We start from the raw sequence: 17676 nt of genomic DNA, 5'->3' as shown, positions 1-17676 counted from the left end.
TAACAATAACAATAACAACAACAATTTTATTATTTTTAATATTATTGTCAAGCCTTGGGTGAATTGGTGGATGCAGAATCTATACATATGGAATGCCAACATTATTGGTACAAATATTAAGTCAGCTTTAGACTTAAAAATTAAGCTGGATTGGCTAACATTAAGCCCCAACTCTTTCTGCAATTAATGCATTCCATTTCAAATTTGTCACTTGTGGAAGCAAGGATGTAACAGTTACTTCCATGGCTGAAAAGATGAATGAGATTGAGAACTGAAGGTACTCACACTGAGAGACTGAGCTGGTCACAAATGTGTTACTATCACAAAGATGCCCATTCACTAGAAAGCTTACATGAATTAATCACTTTTTTATAGACAGGGGAGGGAAGCCAGTGGTCTTTACATGTTGGATTCTAGTTCCCACCATCTAATAGTGAAGGATCGTTGTAATAGAAATGTATCAACCTTTAAGGTCTACAAATAATCCACTTCTGCTATAGAACCATTTATGGAGATGGCAGTCACCAGAGTATAACACAATTGGCCTTCTATATACAGTTTCCCTATCCATGGATTCAGCCAAGAGCAACTTGTAAACACCCCCCCCCCCAAAAAAAATCCAGTAACAAACAGCACTATAAGGAATGCCATTTTATTACAATGTCATATAATGGGATTTCAGGATCCACAGATTTTGGTATCCACAGAGTGTCCTGGAATCAAACCCCAACGTATACTAAGGATCCACAGAATGCAAAATGAGGATCAGTTCTACCCTGAAGGACTTAAAGTATCAATGAATCGGGAAAGAAAATGAAAAAGAAATGAAGGAAGGAAGGAACGAAGGGAATGAATATTCAGGAAACTTGGAAGATAAAATGCTTGCATGTGATACATTGTCATGCTAGAAGAAACCTTTGTATCATGCATGCTGAATTTATGGCGTTTCCGAAGTTATTACTACAAGATGTTTTCAGTAACCTTCCTCCCATTCATCTGAGCATATTTAGCACAAAGACATTCCTTAGGCATAGTGGAAGGGTATTGTGATTGGCTACCCAGGCTTAAATGATTGATGATATTAAGCTATATTTAGGCCTTGGTGCTTCAGTGCCTTCTGGGTTTTTCTGTGTGTGTGTGTATGCTTTTTTGTTTTCCTATGATTTCTAGAATCATTACAATCTTGGAAGGGATTATGTTGCTAGGAAAAGGACACAGTAACAGTTAAAATGGAGCCCCGGTGGTGAAGTTCGTTAAAGCACTGAGCTGGAGACCGAAAGGTCCCAGGTTCAAAACCCGGGAGCGGCATGAGCGGCCGCTGTTAGCTCCAGCTCCTGCCAACCTAGCAGTTTGAAGGTAACAGCACTCCATGCAGTCATGCTGGCCACATGACCTTGGAGGTGTCTACGGACAATGCCAGCTCTTTGGCTTAGAAATGGAGATGAGCACCAACCCCCAGAGTCAGACAATGACTGGACTTAACGTCAGGGGAAACCTTTACCTTTACCTAACAGTTAAAATGGACTATAAAGAGAGGTGTATGTAGACTTGGACTGAAATGATGCCTGCAATGTTCCATTTCCCCCTTCTAATCCTAAACTCGAGCAAAGCTATTTTGCCCGTACATCATGCTTCTCCTTGGGAAAGACTGCAAAAAGTATGAAAAAGAGGTGCTGACATGATTCTAATAGAGGCAGGCTTACTGCTGGCAGAGTGAGTCATGGAAAATACTCTCTGCAGTCAGAAAAGCATGTTTTCAAGACATAAATATATTCAGGAATCAACACTTACTGTGTGAAATAGAGAAGGAAACCAAGTTATGAAACACTGTTCTCATCTCCCATGGAGGCTACAAGCTAAAATAGATCACAAAGGAAAGAGAGTCAAAGAGCTGAGTGGGAACAAATGGAACTGAGTGGAGGTTTGGATAGAGTGGGGTAAAATCTTGCTCTAGTCCCAACTCTTTCTGGATTAACTTGGAAATGAGAACAGATATTACCAAAAGATTGGAACTAATTCAGTTTATATTCTGATCTGAGTCAACATTGAAGGGCAGGGGAGCCTGAATGTCAACTTCAATTGGAAAATAGGTTTTGTTCTCTCGGTTCTTTTGGGCTTGAAAACTCCTTTTTATGTTAAACAGTGCATGACACACTGAATTGTCTTTAAAATAAATAAACAAACTTTATTTGTAGATCGCCCTATCTCCCCAGAGGGACTCAGATGAAAGATGAACTGTTCCTCCTAGAAGCTTACAGGGGTGGTAGTTCACACTGTAATTTTCCCCAGGAATGAAAAAAGCAATCTATAGAAATCTGGAATCACACACAAAAAAAAGTGCAGGGGAACACTCTTGGCTTCAGGGCTACACTCTGTTCACCTCCGATTTTCATATTAATATCATAATTTTCATATGTGGATACTATTCTCCTTCTCCTCATTCTGGAGGCGCTTTGATAGCCCTTAGTGCAAAGATGGTGAACATGTAGATGTTCAGATCCTAATGGACTCCAGTTCCCATTTACCCAAAACAGTACAGCCACGGGTGAGGAATGATGGAAGTTGTAGTACAAGAGCATCTAGAGCAGTGGTTCTCAACCTGTGGGCCCCCAGGTGTTTTGGCCTACAACTCCCAGAAATCCCAGCCAGTTTACCAGCTGTTGGGATTTCTGGGAGTTGAAGGCCAAAACATCTGGGGACCCGCAGGTTGAGAACCACTGATCTAGAGCATCATGTGTTACTCACACCTGCTTTAGTATTTTCCAGAGGCAAAGTTCATATTCAGGAAAATGTAGGCTAAGTGTAGGTTGAGGAATGTTGCACAAGAGGGAGATAAGGAAAAGAAATCAGGTAAAACTAAGCAAGGAGGAAACAGTAAAAGGAGAAGAAGGACTGACAAAACTGAAGTAACTTAACATGAAGGAGAGAATGGAGGGAGCTATGCCTGCTTTGTCTTTGTTTTAATTGCAGCTGGCAACAGAGAAACTTGGTAGCAGCATATCATTCTATTCTAACTGAGATAACATCATTTTAGTTTCTCTTCCATTTACACCTCTCTGAGCCTCAGTTCTCTGGGCTATGTTCATGGAAGGCAATCAGGTTTGGCAAGAATACAACAACCCCATTAATTTCAAGGCACATGCACTAATTGCCTACAGGAAAACCTTTTCTTCCTTCCCAAGGCATAAAATACTTCTAACTTCCATTCAAGTAGCAAGTGGGTTGATAGGTTGGGAATAATTTTTCTCAGGCTGAATGGGAGGTGAAGAAAAGTTGGCTTTCTGACCTGTTTTGTGATGCAAAGAAGTTGAAAGGGAGTGTTCAGGTATGTGTTTTCAAGTTGTCTATCAACTTATGACGATGCCGTGAATTTCCTAAGGTTTCCCAGGCAAGGAATTTCCCAGTTCTTTCCTCTAAAAATATAGTTTACAGCACCTGGTATTAGATGGAGGTCTCCAACCCCAGTACTAACTAGGGATGATCCTGTTTAGCTTCCAAAATTAAACAGGATCTGGTGCCTGGATGCCCTAGTTGATAGGACATTGACCTATGTAATTGGATGGATCTTGTTATAGAGGCTTGGCCAAAGATAATTTGTAATAACATTTGTGCATATGAAGTACATGAGTGTCAATTGTCCACTGTAAACAGAAACAAACCACTGATATCTTAATTTCAGTCTTTAATATGGGGATCATAATATTGGCCCAGGAATCACAGAGACAATGCTGAGGAAAGCTTTAGAAGCTCTTGCATACAAGAGTGTCCATACAGTTTATTTCTAGGGTCAAAGTGTTCCACTACTGTTCTGTACTTCTGAGGCTGAACATCATCTAAAACATTCTGTGCAATAAATACTGGAACATGAGGGTCTATCTCAGGGGTCCCCAAACTAAGGCCCGGGGGCCGGATGCGGCCCTCCGATGTCGTTTACCTGGCCCCCGCCCTCAGTTTTATAATGTAATATATTGTATATACATATAATATTGATAATAATATTATAATGTAATACAATATAACACTAATAATGATACCATATAATAATTTTAATTATATATTCTATATTACATCTAATATTACTAATAATATTACAGTATAGTGGTATAGTTCAATATAGTAATATATAATGCTAATATTGTGCTATGCTAATAATGTAATATATTGTATGTACATATAATTTGTAAGCCACTCTGAGTCCCCTTTGGGGTGAGAAGGGTGTGATACAAATGTAGTAAATAAATGCAGTAAATAAATAAATAAATTTTATACTTAGGCTCGCCCAAAGTCTGAAATGACTTGAAGGCACACAACAACAACAACAACAACAACAACAATCCTAATTAACTTGACTATCTCATTGGCCAGAAGCAGGCCCACACTTCCCATTGAAATCCTGATAAATGTATGTTGGTTAAAATTGTTTTTATTTTTAAATATTGTATCGTTCTTTCATTGTTCTTGTTGTTGTTGTTGTTTTTGCACTACAAATAAGCCATGTGCAGTATGCATCGGAATTTGTTTGTATTTTTTTTCCAAATGATAATCCGGCCCCTCAACAGTCTGAAGGATTGTGGACCGGCCCTCGGCTTAAAAAGTTTGAGGACCCCTGGTCTATCTTATATCTACACATATGGTCTGTGTCTATTTAGCTACAGACATAAACATCCCTAGAGATATAGTTCATGCGTTAACTCATTGCAGACATCCTTTTTTCCCTAAAGCGAGGTTATCAGGAGAGAAGCAAGAAAGGATGGACAAAGTGAACATAGAATCACAGAGTTGAAAAAACCTCATGGGCCAAGCAGGAAAACCGCATTCAAAGCCCCCCCAAAAGATGGCCATCCAGTCTCTGCTTAAAAGCCTCAAAAGAAGAAGCACCCACCACTTTATTAAATAAAGTGTATTATTATTATTATTATTATTATTATTATTATTATTATTATTATTATTTTACAAACAACTTTTTTTTGAAAAATAACAGAAAATAAACTGTGGTTTCTCCCTGGAGAATGGAAATCCACTCGCCAACCCTGAAGTATATTTGGCTCCCCTTTTACTCAAGCCATCCTGGCTTTCATTTCTACATTCATCATGATTCCTTTCCTTTGTCAGAGAAGCTGCTTTAGGGCTTTGGTGTGGGATATGTGGGGCATGTTTTCCACCTTAGCCCAAAGGCCTGCCCTTTGATTAATATTTCAGTCTTCCCCTATCTGCCAGTGGATGTTAGAAGCACTTAGCACTTATTACGGTTAATTTGTTACACTTCCTACTTTATATAACACACACTTACATAATAACTCGACATACAGGTACTTTGGGGGAAGGAACACAGGTGGGCTGAAGTACAAGCATATTCTTTTGATACCCTTAAATACTATCCATGACTTTTGCAGCACTTTACAAAGATACAGCTGCTGTCTTTCCCCTCTGTCTCTTCTTATCCCAACATGCTTGCACAGCTGACTTACAGTGGGATCTTGGTATCTACTGTGGATACCAAAATCCACAGATACTCAAGTCCTGTTAAACACAATGGCACTGTAAAATGGTGTCAATTGCATAAAATGGCAAATTCAAGGTTTGTTTTTTGAAATTACTTTTCAATATTTTCAAGTCATGGATGGATCAGCTGTATTATGTTTTCCAGGAGAACCAGTTATTTTTATTTAGAGAATCTAGGTAAGTTGGCTGAATTTATTACTGAACTTATCTATTACAGTTGTGTATTATTTTCCTTTCTATGTGTACAAGGACAGCAACTCCCTGAGGTAGCGTAAGCTAGGAGAGTGAGTGACTGTCACAAGATCAGATAAGAATTTGGGGACTCAGAAAACATCAGAGAGCTAGATCTCCTCAGCCAATTTGTGTATCCACAACACTATGCATGCTTCTGAAATATTGAAATAAGAATCCTACATTCTTTCACAATACGGCTTTATTTCTGCTGCTTCTTATCTATCGTAACTAAGCTCAATTAGCTTTTTAATCTTAACTTGTGTGAAAGAAACTATCAAATATATATTTAAAAAGAAAGCTGCAGGGTAGAGATATGGTTCTAATCCATCATTGGAGATAGATCCACTGAAGTCTAGTTCATCCTAGGTGACAAATTGTTCCTTCATGTGTACTAAGTCAGAGTTCATATAAATTCTTATCGTGCTGAAATTACAGTCAGTGTAAAAGTTGGGTGATAAGCAATTGTATTTTGGAGAAATATTATTGGTTATCTTCCTCCTTATCCCCTAATATCACCCTCATATATTGATAGGTTGTGTTAGAAAGTCCCTAAAAATAACAAAGCAAATGGCCTAAATAAGCAACATGAAGAAATAAAATACTACTATCTTCCTTTTTCCTGTCCAGAGGCTAACAGCAAATTTGATGCTAACCAGCAAATTAAACTACATGCTTAGTTTTTAAGTGAAATTTAGCACTCAGCTCTTCCTGCTGCACTCAGATTGATGGCAATCACATCAAACACAGGCATGGAAGGAGGAATCCTCACAGAGATCAAGTTAAGTGCCCTTCTTTTCCAACTTTGATTAGCTCTCTTTCATCAAATGATATGGCAAACAACCCAGAACCCGGCCATTCCACTGAACTATTAAGGCAATACTCAGACCACATAATGAGATAAGCGCAATTTTGATAAGAGCAATTTGGCTGCTCTTCTGTAGAATGAGATATATGGCCATGAATCATATATGAGCAGCAAAGAGTCGTAACGGAAGATGAAATCCACTAGGAAAAGTAGCAGAATACTCCTCTAGCTAAGAACCTGGGAATAATAATTGACATTCTTTACTACTCGGACTGTTTGCAAGTTTTGCCTTCAACTTCCCTCTCTTTCCTCAAACTCTCACTTGGAATTTGTATGCTGTGATATTTATATACAGTATTTAAAAGAGACAAGAAGGAGACAGTTCTTGTGCACTGTTGATTATGTCGTGGGTTTTTTTTTTTAGAATAAGGGAAAACAAACAACAGAAACAATGATCCTGTGTAATCTATTTTGCTTTCAGTAAATACAGCAAAAATTGTTTGGAATCATCATCCAACAAGTGAAATGGGAATAGGGGTAGGAGCTTTACAAAATAAGTAAGAAATCTGAATCATTGTAATACTTGTATGCAATACCAGTGCTGTAAAGCAAGTATCCCAAAGCCGACATAAAAATGGATGCTTTCCAAAAATTCTATAGCTGTAGAGTCTTGTTTGTGCTTTATATTAATAAAAAGCAAGTTAATAATTTTAAGATGATCTAGAAGATCAATTTAAAGTGACAGAATTCATGTTGGGAAGCATCTTTCCCTCTCTCCCTTCCTTCTTCCCTTCCTTCCTCCTTCCCTTCCCTTACCCCATCAAGGCTTTGAAAAAAGAGAAAGAGAGAAAAGTTACTTACAAGAGTATTAGAAGTGGACAGCCTGGTGGTATTTAGTCCTACCAATGATGGGAGCGTTTGGGACATCCAGTTAGAGATCATTGCCATGGTACTCAGGACAGCACCAAGCTTGAGCAGTGGAGGACTCATTGCTGTGGCAGCTAATGAGTTTTCATAGTCACTGATTACCATCCTAGTGCAAGACTGGCAGGGAGAGAGAAAGAGGCGTGCCTGCAGCTCACAACATCCACAGCATGAAAGGGGATCAGCCTCTCCAGATTTAATCATCCACTAAAACACACAGCCAGGCAGCCTCCATTTCTCTCCCTCCCTCCCCCCATTTCCCCGTCACCCCATGCAGCTTCTAGTCTCTCATATCACCACAAACTAAAGCAGCTCGGCTGCAGACATGCACTGTCCTTTTATATGCCTATAATTATTACCGCTTTTCCTGTGGAGGAAAAGGGAGGGGAGAAGGAGAGTGGAAGGTTCTAAGGCATCGGCTAAAAATCTAGTTAGCTCAACCAGTGGGAAACAACCTGATGGTTAATGAAGCATCACCCCTGAGGACAGGCATTGCAGAGCTAACGTTCCACACTATGTCGACTGGCAGGTATACAATAGAGCCTCTCCTAATATACAGACAATACCTGGGCCATAGCAGAGATGGTGAAGTCAAAATTGCTATAAAGCTCCCTCAAACACAACTATAAGCTGGTAATGCATAATCATAGCACTGCGCACATTTCAAAGTAGTTTTCACAGAATGCTGTGAAATTTACTTCTGAGTAAATATGAGCTTTCCCCATTGCCTTTGGCAATATTTACAGATTGAATCTGCTGTGCAAAATGAAGATGAGAGGAAGAATGTGATGGGTCATTCAAAGTCATTAGTCTATCTGTCTCTCTATATAATCTATCTATCCACAGTGAATCATACGCTCTTTGGAAGGCGGATAACTAGCAAGCCATGTTGCTGGCTGCACTGCTTTTAAAGACAGGATGGAAATGTATGTGATAATATCTAGTAGGGACAAAATGAACTGCACATGACTACTTCTGATATGATAGAATTAAGCATTCTCATCTTCATGTGTTCTCAGATGTCCCACAACATTCTGTGTGGCTTATATTAATGTAATGGGCTCAGAATATCTGAACTTAGCTTCACACAGTCCTATACATGTCTACCTATTCCTATTTATCTATCATCTATCTATCCCAACCTCCCACCTCTATATATACACACAGAATACATATAGCAATAGTATAGGATAACACTGGCAGAAACTCTACTAGAAGACTTTTTAAAAGAAGAGCAGGTTTAAAATGCTTATAAAATTATATAGCAAAATGCAATGTAATATAGCACACATATGATACTTTAATATATGATAAGTATATTTTTCCATTATGACTTAACCCTAGTCTTCTAAAGTTGTGGGATTGAGTGCTCCTAAGAGACAAGAAACTATGTTGATGGCAGGAGTGCTGCTAGTAAGGTCTCACATGTGAGACAGGCTTCTGCTGGGGAATCAGACAAAATGTACCAAACAGCTACTGGGCAGCAGCAGTAATGTGACACTGGCAGAAGACCTCTCAAAGACAATGACAGAGGTGCTATAGCTAATGCTCACACTATAGTACAAAAGAGATTAGGACTCTTTTGCCCTGAGAGCCTTATCAAGAAGCAATCCAAAAGACGTAATAGTGCCAAAAGTTGAAACTCCCAGGTTAGAAAGTACTCAATGAACTGAGGATAGCAGTAAAGAAAGCAGAAGACATGGGCTTGAAAGGGAAGTTATGAAGAAACTCAGAGATCCTGAAATAGATATTTAACTGAATACCAAAGTCAGAATTTTTTTCACTTCTCTGCCAAAGAGTGCTGGTGCCTCACTGAACTATAAACTACATGGTAGTGTCCTTGGGATAAAGATCTTACCTTTCAATACACTACCTTGTAAAATGTTATACACTGGTGTTGCACAAATACAGGGACCATTATAATCAGTATAATATCTTTATGATATAACAGAGAGGTCTTTCCCAAGCCAAGAACTGGCGTAGATGTTCAGCAGAATCAAGTGATACAAGATTGAGTATTCCTACCAGTTATTTATACTGGGATGGATTTTTCCTTACCCTGTCCTGGAATGAAAGCTCTGGCAAAGAAATTGAAGCCTATGGTTCTCCTAAATGAAATGGGGTTGGTTGTGAGACAATTAGAGCTCTTTATGTCTTAAGTTTGTTGGGCCTTCTAGTCTTCCTTGTCTTGCTCTGCCTATCCCAAAGGACTGTTGTCACATGAAAGCATTAGATAATATCTACCAGAAAGGGATGATTAGCCACCAGTGTGTATTGGCCTTGAGGCTTGGCTCCCAGGCACCCTTAATTAGAGACAAGTTCCATTTGAGTCATGGATTGGAAGTTTAAATAACTTTTTTTTGTATTTTCCTTATCCTTCTGAAAAGAAAAAAGGACTACTATGGTGTTTCCCTCAACTTGGAAGCTACACTTCTATTAAACCTGGATAAGATAGCATTTGCCTTCTTTCCTGCAGTATCATGTTGCAGCAGTAAAGGGTCCTTTTCACGTGTAGTATTACTGAACGAAATATCCCCATTCTATACCTATCCATTTTTGGACCTTGGGTTTCCAATCACAGGGACACCACAAGAGATTCTCTTCAGAAGAAGTGGCTAGCACAGAGCTTGCTGGTACTAAAATTTCTAGGATCAGGGGACGTATATGCAATGCATACATGTGCATGTGCAATGTGTCATTTTCAGAGTACAGCACCACCTATGTTAAAACATTTGCGAGAGTATTTGGCAAGGTTTTCAAGTTTCTCTTACAACTACAAACTAGAAGTCTCTTTCCTTCAATCCATTTAAAATATTTCAGTCGATGGAATGCAAAAAGACTTAGGAAGAACATCTACCTTTGTATGTATTGTTTAATTGGATTATGTCATGTTTGCTTGTTTGTGTTTGTCTTTGCTGCTTTGTATCTTATGGTGTTGTATGTTTTTTCTTTTCTTTCTTTGTGAAAATCAATAAAGTATTGCTAAAAAACTTCCCCTATTTTAGTCCATCCAATTTAAGCAAGATGTCTGTTAATCAATGCTTGCTTGAAAAGACATTGTGATCTGCTATATAACATAATTTTACAAGGGACTCTGAACTTGCCAATATATTGGCCAAAGAGATGCTTTGCTTACAAACCTTTCTTGGAAATGCCAAGAGCAATTGAACATTATTTGCTGAAAAGATGCAATTCCTTTGATGTCCTTGAAAAACTTGAAGTTACAGTCCATCATCAAACAGGAAACCCAAATTCAAGTTAAATTGTATACAGCTCTATGGGATATCAGCTACAAGGGGACAGTATAAATAATGGCCATGGAATAAAATTTTGATAAGAGCTTGGAAAAACTGTTTGGGACTACAGCTTCTCAAATCTCAGAGCTAGCAGGAGACTGCCACCTCTAGTTAATTATAGATAATTGGAGATATCAGTCTCCAAAAGGGTAATTTATCACAGTGTCCATGTAACTACTTTCTAAGATGCCTGTTTTATCTAGTTGATGCAAACACCTCATGAAAATGGTTCCTGAACTGCACTGACAGTTCAAAGTGGCAGTGAAGGAATTATAACACTAAATAATTCAGTACATTTTAAAGCAGTGGTTCTCAACCTTCCTAATGCCGTGACCCCTTAATACAGTTACTCATGTTGTGGTGACCCCCAACCATAAAATTATTTTTGTTGCTACTTCATAACTGTCATTTTGCTACTGTTATGAATCATAATGTAAATATCTGATATACAGGATGTATTTTCATTCATTGGACCAAATTTGGCATGAATACCTGATACACCCAAATTTGAATACTGGTGGGGTTGGGGGGGGGATTGATTTTGTCATTTGGGAGTTGTAGTTGCTGGGATTTAGAGTTAATCTACAATCAAATAGCATTCTGAACTCCACCAATGATGGAACTGAACCAATCTTGGCACACTGAACTCCCATGCCCAACAGAAAATACTGGAAGGATTTGGTGGGCATTGACCTTGAGTTTTGGAGTGGTAATTCACCTACATCCAGACAGCACTGTGGACTCAAACAATGATGGATCTGGGCCAAACTTGGCACGAATACTTAATATGCCCAAATGTGAACACTGGTGGAGTTTGGGGAAAATAGACCTTGGGAGTTGTAATGCTGGGATTTATAGTTCACCTACAATCAAAGAGCCCCTTGAATCCCACCAACAATAAAATTGGGCCAAACTTCCCACACAGAACCCCCATGACCAATAGAAAATACTTGACGTATTTGGGAGTAACTGACAGTGATTTAGGGGAGATGTAGTTCACCTACCTCTGGAGAGCACTGTGAACCCAAATGACTATGGATCTGGACCAAATTTGGCACAAATACCTGATACGTCCAAATTTGAATACTAGTGGTGTTGGGAGGGGTTTATTTTGCTATTTCGGAGTTGTAGTTGCTGGGATTTATAGTTTGTTGTCTGTTTCAAAAAGGAAGAGAAGGACAGGCAGAGAGATCTTCAGCCTTCTCTGCCAGAGGGGTTCCTAAAACCATCAGAAATATGTGTTTTCTGATGGTCTTTGGCGACCCCTTGACACCTCCCTCGGGCCGAAACTAACAAAATGAAGTTCAACAGGGACAAATGCAAGATACTTCACTTCGCCAGAAAAAATGGAATGCAAAGATACAGAATGGGGGACGCCTGGCTAGACAGTAGTACATGTGAAAAAAATCTTGGAGTCCTTGTGGACAACAAGTTAAACATGAGCCAGCAATGTGATGCAGCTGCTAAGAAAGCCAATGGGATTTTGGCCTGCATCAATAGGGGTATAGCGTCTAGATCCAGGGAAGTCCTGCTCCCTCTCTATTCTGCCTTGGTCAGACCACACCTGGAATACCGTGTCCAGTTCTGGGCACCACAGTTGAAGGGAGATGTTGACAAGCTGGAAAACGTCCAGAGGGGGGCAACTAAAATGATTAAAGGTCTGGAGAACAAGCCCTATGAGGAGCGGCTTAAAGAACTGGGTATGTTTAGCCTGCAGAAGAGAAGGCTAAGAGGAGACATGATAGCCATGTACAAATATGTGAGGGGAAGTCATAGGGAGGAGGGAGCAAGCTTGTTTTCTGCTGCCCTGCAGACTAGGACGTGGAACAATGGCTTCAAACTACAGGAAAGGAGATTCCACCTGAACATCAGGAAGAACTTCCTCACTGTGAGGGCTGTTCGACAGTGGAACTCTCTCCCCCGGGCTGTGGTGGAGGCTCCTTCCTTGGAGGCTTTTAAGCAGAGGCTGGATGGCCATCTGTTGGGGGTGCTTTGAATGCGATTTCCTGCTTCTTGGCAGGGAGTTGGACTAGATTGCCCGTGAGGTCTCTTCCAACTCTACTATTCTATGATTCTATGACCCACCGGGTCTTGACCCTCAGGTTGAGAAACACTGTTTTAAAACTTCTCTAAACCAGCAGTGTCCAATCTAAGATCCTCCAGAAGTGTTTGACTGCAAAACCCATAATCCCTACTATCTGATGGAGATGAGAGATATAATCCATGGGATGTCAAATTGGGAGAGACTCTGGGAATAGCTTAATTTGACTTTCCTAAACTTGATACTTTGCAGATACAAAAAGCTACTGCTCAGATCATTCAAAGCAAATGTCTGGCCTGGCTTAGGATCATTAGCATTGTAGATCAGAATTCACCTTGAGGAAAATAGGCTGAGGAAAGCCAGTTTAACTATTATGAAAACTAAATTAGTTAATTCATTATTTACTTAATTTAAGAAATAATGGTTAAAACATAAATTACAATGCAAATTAAGCTCCTGCAATATCCAACAAAAGGTCAAGGGATGTTTGTCTGACTTGTAGTGCAAATGTTGGTAAAATTATCTAGCAAGATATTCCATATTTGTCCTCTCCTGTCAAACAGTCACTGCAGTTTCTATGGCATTTCAGCAACTGTGGCAGGGGATGAAATTACTCAGCAAGTGGGCTATCTCTTCTCATATTTTCAAATGATAAAAGGAAGGTAATGACAACTACGTTACAGAAGTGTGAACGTTTGTTCTCTCTTCTGGTAGATCTTGCAGGTCTGGCTATAGTTTTCCACAAAAGAATGGGAAAACATTGACAATATTCAAAAAATGTTCAAAACATTTTAGTGTCAAGAAACTTTGATGAAAAGACTCCTGGAGATATTATGAATGTGGGATGTATCTTGAGCAAAATTTGTCCATGGTTGGTTTGTGCAGAAAACTGTATTTTCTGTATCACAAACTGCATATTACATGTAAAAAAATAACATTTATTAATACTTTTGTGGCACAGATATTATTTCCATGCAGGAAAAGCTTTTTCCTGTGCAGAAAATGCTATTTTCTTTATGAAAAAACCATGTCTGAATTTTGCACAGAATTAGTCCTGAATTACAAAGAGGTATTAAAAGCACTTTGATTTTAGAAGACTTTCTTATCCGGCCGTATCTCCTCATACCAACCTGCCTGATCCCTAAAATCATCAGGGGAGCCCTACTCTCGCTTCCACCACCATCCCAAATGTGGTTGGTGGTGACAAGAGAGAGTGCCTTCTCAGTGGCTGCCTCGAGCCTTTGGAATACCCTCCCCAAGGAAATTAAAACAGAACCCTCTCTTTCTTCCTTCAAAATAACAGCTGAAAACCTTTCTGTTTAGGGAAGCTTTCAGCGAAGAAACCTTCACTGATGTGTCAGGAAGGATAATTTTTATTGACTGGAGCAAAGTGCAATATGATCTGACAAGACTCTACATTAACGTATATTGTTTTTAAAATGCATATTTATGTTTATTGATTGTTTTATGTGTTTTTCTATGTGTTTTAATTGATGTTGTTTTGTACTGTATTTAATATGTTGGAAGCTGGTTTGGGTCCCTTTGTGTGAGAAAAGCGAGATATAAATAAAGATTTATTATTATTATTGTATGACATAGCTAACAAGATAGATATGCTGGATTTTGTATCACAAAATCACAAATCAAACACTTCCCAAGTGTCTAGGACTGTGTGATGTATTTTCGGATGATGCGCACAGAACCCAGTAGGGTGGCCTTTTGTAGCTGGCAGACTGTAATTTTGTCAATGTCTATTGTTTCCAAATGCTGGCTGAGATTTTTTGGCACAGCACCCAATGTGCCGATCACCACCAGGACCCCACCCCCGTAGGTGCCACCTTGTTGTGGTGGTGGTGGGGGGGCTTAACTGCTCCAAGGATGCTGAGAGCTGTGCTGGCAGTAGTGTAACTACCAGCAGGTCCAACCAAGCCAGAGAGGTCTCAGCTGAGGAGTGGAACTAAGAGCACCTAACCCATTAGCATTATGGAGAATCAAACCAAAACAAAGTCTATACTAGCTCGGTCATCGCCCAGGATAAAAAGGACCGCGGTGGATGCTGCTGATTCTGGACATCCATCGACAAGTGGGCTACGGAATCAAAATAAAAAGATTTATTATTATTATTATTATTATTATTATTATTATTATTATTATTATTTCTTGTAGTGTAAAGGAAATTATTTAAATCTTTCACTGCTTCCTTTTGGAATAAAATTGACTATTAAGTTTCACTTCTCCATGATATAAAATGCCACTTACAGGTCCCTGGGGGTAAAAAAAAAAGGCCTGCAGACTCCCAGGAACCTACCCAAAGTATAGGGACCTTTTCACATTAGCCACCAGAATTGCCATGGATCATGGCAAATCTGGCAGTGCCCGGCAGGGACCATGGAGAACCTATAACCCCATGCCTCATATCACCTGGCTTCCTCCTTACCTCATCCCATGGGAAGAAGCATCCACCCCCTGGCTTCCCCTCATTGATTCCTATGCAACATGGGAAGAATTCAGTGTAGCTGCAGAGGCGGCGTACACCGGTTCCACTTCAGTTTTGCCATGGAACCCTGCTGGGAGTAGATGTGGTTAGGGTAGGGGCCAGTGGGTAGGAGCCAGTGGGCTCTGTGGCAAAATTGAAAAGGAACCAGTCTATGCTGCCGAATTTTGCTCATTTGATGAGGTCATAGGTTTAAACAAAACTATGCAGAATAATGAAAAATAACTAGATTTAAGCCCCTTCTTGCATTTCCAATAAAGTCAGATAAAAGAACATGAACAATAATGAGATATTTTAGGATGGAAGTAAACTATTTCACAAACTACATACTGTTAAATGTTTGCTTTTGTTGTTGATGCTATTATTATTATAATTGCTGCTGCTGCACACTTGTTTTAAAACATGTAAAACTGCCAAGTGAATCTTTAGCTGAGGCAGCACAAGCAATTAAAATCTGAATCCAAGATCCGCCTTAGAAAACAAAAGCTCAATAAATAGACAAGCAATAAAGGCAAAGGAGGTGAACAGCAGCGGTGACAAACATTGGCTATCAAATGCTCGGTATATAAAACCAGCAATGAGTGAGATACTCCTGTGTTGCATCAGAGTGATTTGTAAATATACCAAGTTATTTCCCCCATAAGTAAAGGTAAAGGTTTCCCCTGACGTTAAGTCCAGTCGTGACCGACTCTGGGGGTTGGTGCTCATCTCCATTTCTAAGCCAAAGAGCCGGCATTGTCCGTAGACACCTCCAAGGTCATGTGGCCGGCATGACTGCATGGAGCGCCGTTACCTTCCTGCCGGAGTGGTATCTATTGATCTACTCACATTTGCATGTCTTCGAATTGCTAGGTTGGCAGGAGCTGGGGCTAACAGCGGGCGCTCATTCCACTCCCGGGATTTGAACCTGGGAACTTTTGGTCCGCAAGTTCAGCAGCTCAGTGCTTTAACACACTACGCCACCAGGGGCCCATTTCCCCCATAACTTTGCTTATTTTAGAACCAATTTGAACCCTTGTGCCTGCAGGACTGCTGACTGAAAAATCAGTGGTTTGAATCCGGAGAGTGGGGTGAGCTCCTGTCCGTCAGCTCCGGCTTCCCATGCAGGGACATGAGAGAAGCCTCCCACAGGATGGTAAAACATCCAGGTGTCCCCTGGTAAATGTCCTTGAAGACAGACTATTCTCTCACACCAGAAGTGACTTGCAGTTTCTGAAGCCACTCTTGAGATGAAAAGAAAAATCCCTCTTTGGAATCTCAAATCCACAAACTTTCAGCCAACTCCTACCACTAGTGTAAATTGTACTAGCCTACTTATTCTTCCTCCACCACATTCCATTTACTCCATTTACTCTGTTGCAATGGCGGTGCCATTCTGGAAATGGTAAAAAACTGTTGTTGTTGTTGTTGTTGTTGTTGTTGTTGTTGTTATTATTATTATTATTATTATTATTATATTTATTTATACCCCGCTTTATCTCCCCCGAAGGGGACTCAAAGCGGCTTAACACAAAACATTAGCACAGCATTTAAAATATAAAAATATGCAAATATTAAAACAGAATTAAATATAAACAGTATTAAAAGAGTCACAGTTAAAACCATTCAAACATATTTGATGCATATTCAAAGCTAAAACCACTCACATGGATGGAGAAAAGCCATACTAGGCCAAAATTAGCTCATGGCAGATCTCACAGGAATATTACATGACTGAATAACAACTGTATTTCAGCTTTAGGTGCCCCTATGTACCACACTTGTCTCAGATATGTTTGTGTGGTAACAATATGCTTACTGCAATGATTCATTCCCATTGGTAAGAATAAAATACTTTTTTCCTGTTGAAGAGAAATCTGTGAAAATTGAGCAGTTTTTGATGAGGTTCTCATAGAGGGGAGAATATCTCCTCACTAAGATTCACCTTTATTGCCTTGTCCAACAATAGCTGAGGCATGATGGTGACAGCATCCTTCAACATCTCTGGAGTATTTCTATGAGGTCCTAGAGGCTGCCTGTATTGTCAAGCATAATATATTAGAACATTGCTGGTAAGAATCCTTGGCTGCCCCTCACGTAAAATCTTGAGGTTTTTTTTTAAAAAATGAATTCCATTTTCATGTCAAAGTAAAGCAAAAAAAGTGGTTAGTTGTGGTTAGAGTGAAGTTTTGGTACCCAGGAGATCTGGATCGATGTCCCCTCTGAGCTATAAAACTCACTGAGTGACTTTAAGCCATTTATTCTCATCAGTACCTCATCAGTGTTGCAAAGCTAAAAGGAAGAAGAGTGGTCTTATGTACACCCCTTGGAAATCATTGGAGAGAAGAAAGGATATAAGCATTAGTCAGTTTTTAAATCTATATATCTATATATATAAAAG

The 17676-nt window shown here is 39.6% G+C and overlaps 1 protein-coding gene across 2 annotated transcripts in view; it reads right to left on the bottom strand.

The window, feature by feature from the left end:
* Positions 1–17676, bottom strand: part of olfm3 (olfactomedin 3) — a 207481-nt gene that overhangs the window by 58210 nt on the left and 131595 nt on the right. Inside the window, exon 1 of one of the 2 annotated variants that reach the window (XM_003219985.4) lies at positions 7403–7721. The exons of the other annotated variant lie outside the window; for it this stretch is intronic. Coding sequence (XP_003220033.3) covers positions 7403–7669 — 267 coding nt within the window. The 5' untranslated portion in view covers positions 7670–7721. Of the gene's footprint in view, positions 1–7402; positions 7722–17676 lie in introns of those variants that run through there. 2 annotated transcript variants of the gene reach the window in all.

This window comes from Anolis carolinensis, chromosome 4 (assembly GCF_035594765.1).
Source record: "Anolis carolinensis isolate JA03-04 chromosome 4, rAnoCar3.1.pri, whole genome shotgun sequence".
Classification (NCBI taxonomy): domain Eukaryota; kingdom Metazoa; phylum Chordata; class Lepidosauria; order Squamata; family Dactyloidae; genus Anolis; species Anolis carolinensis.
This window is presented reverse-complemented; position numbering and strand designations above follow the sequence as displayed.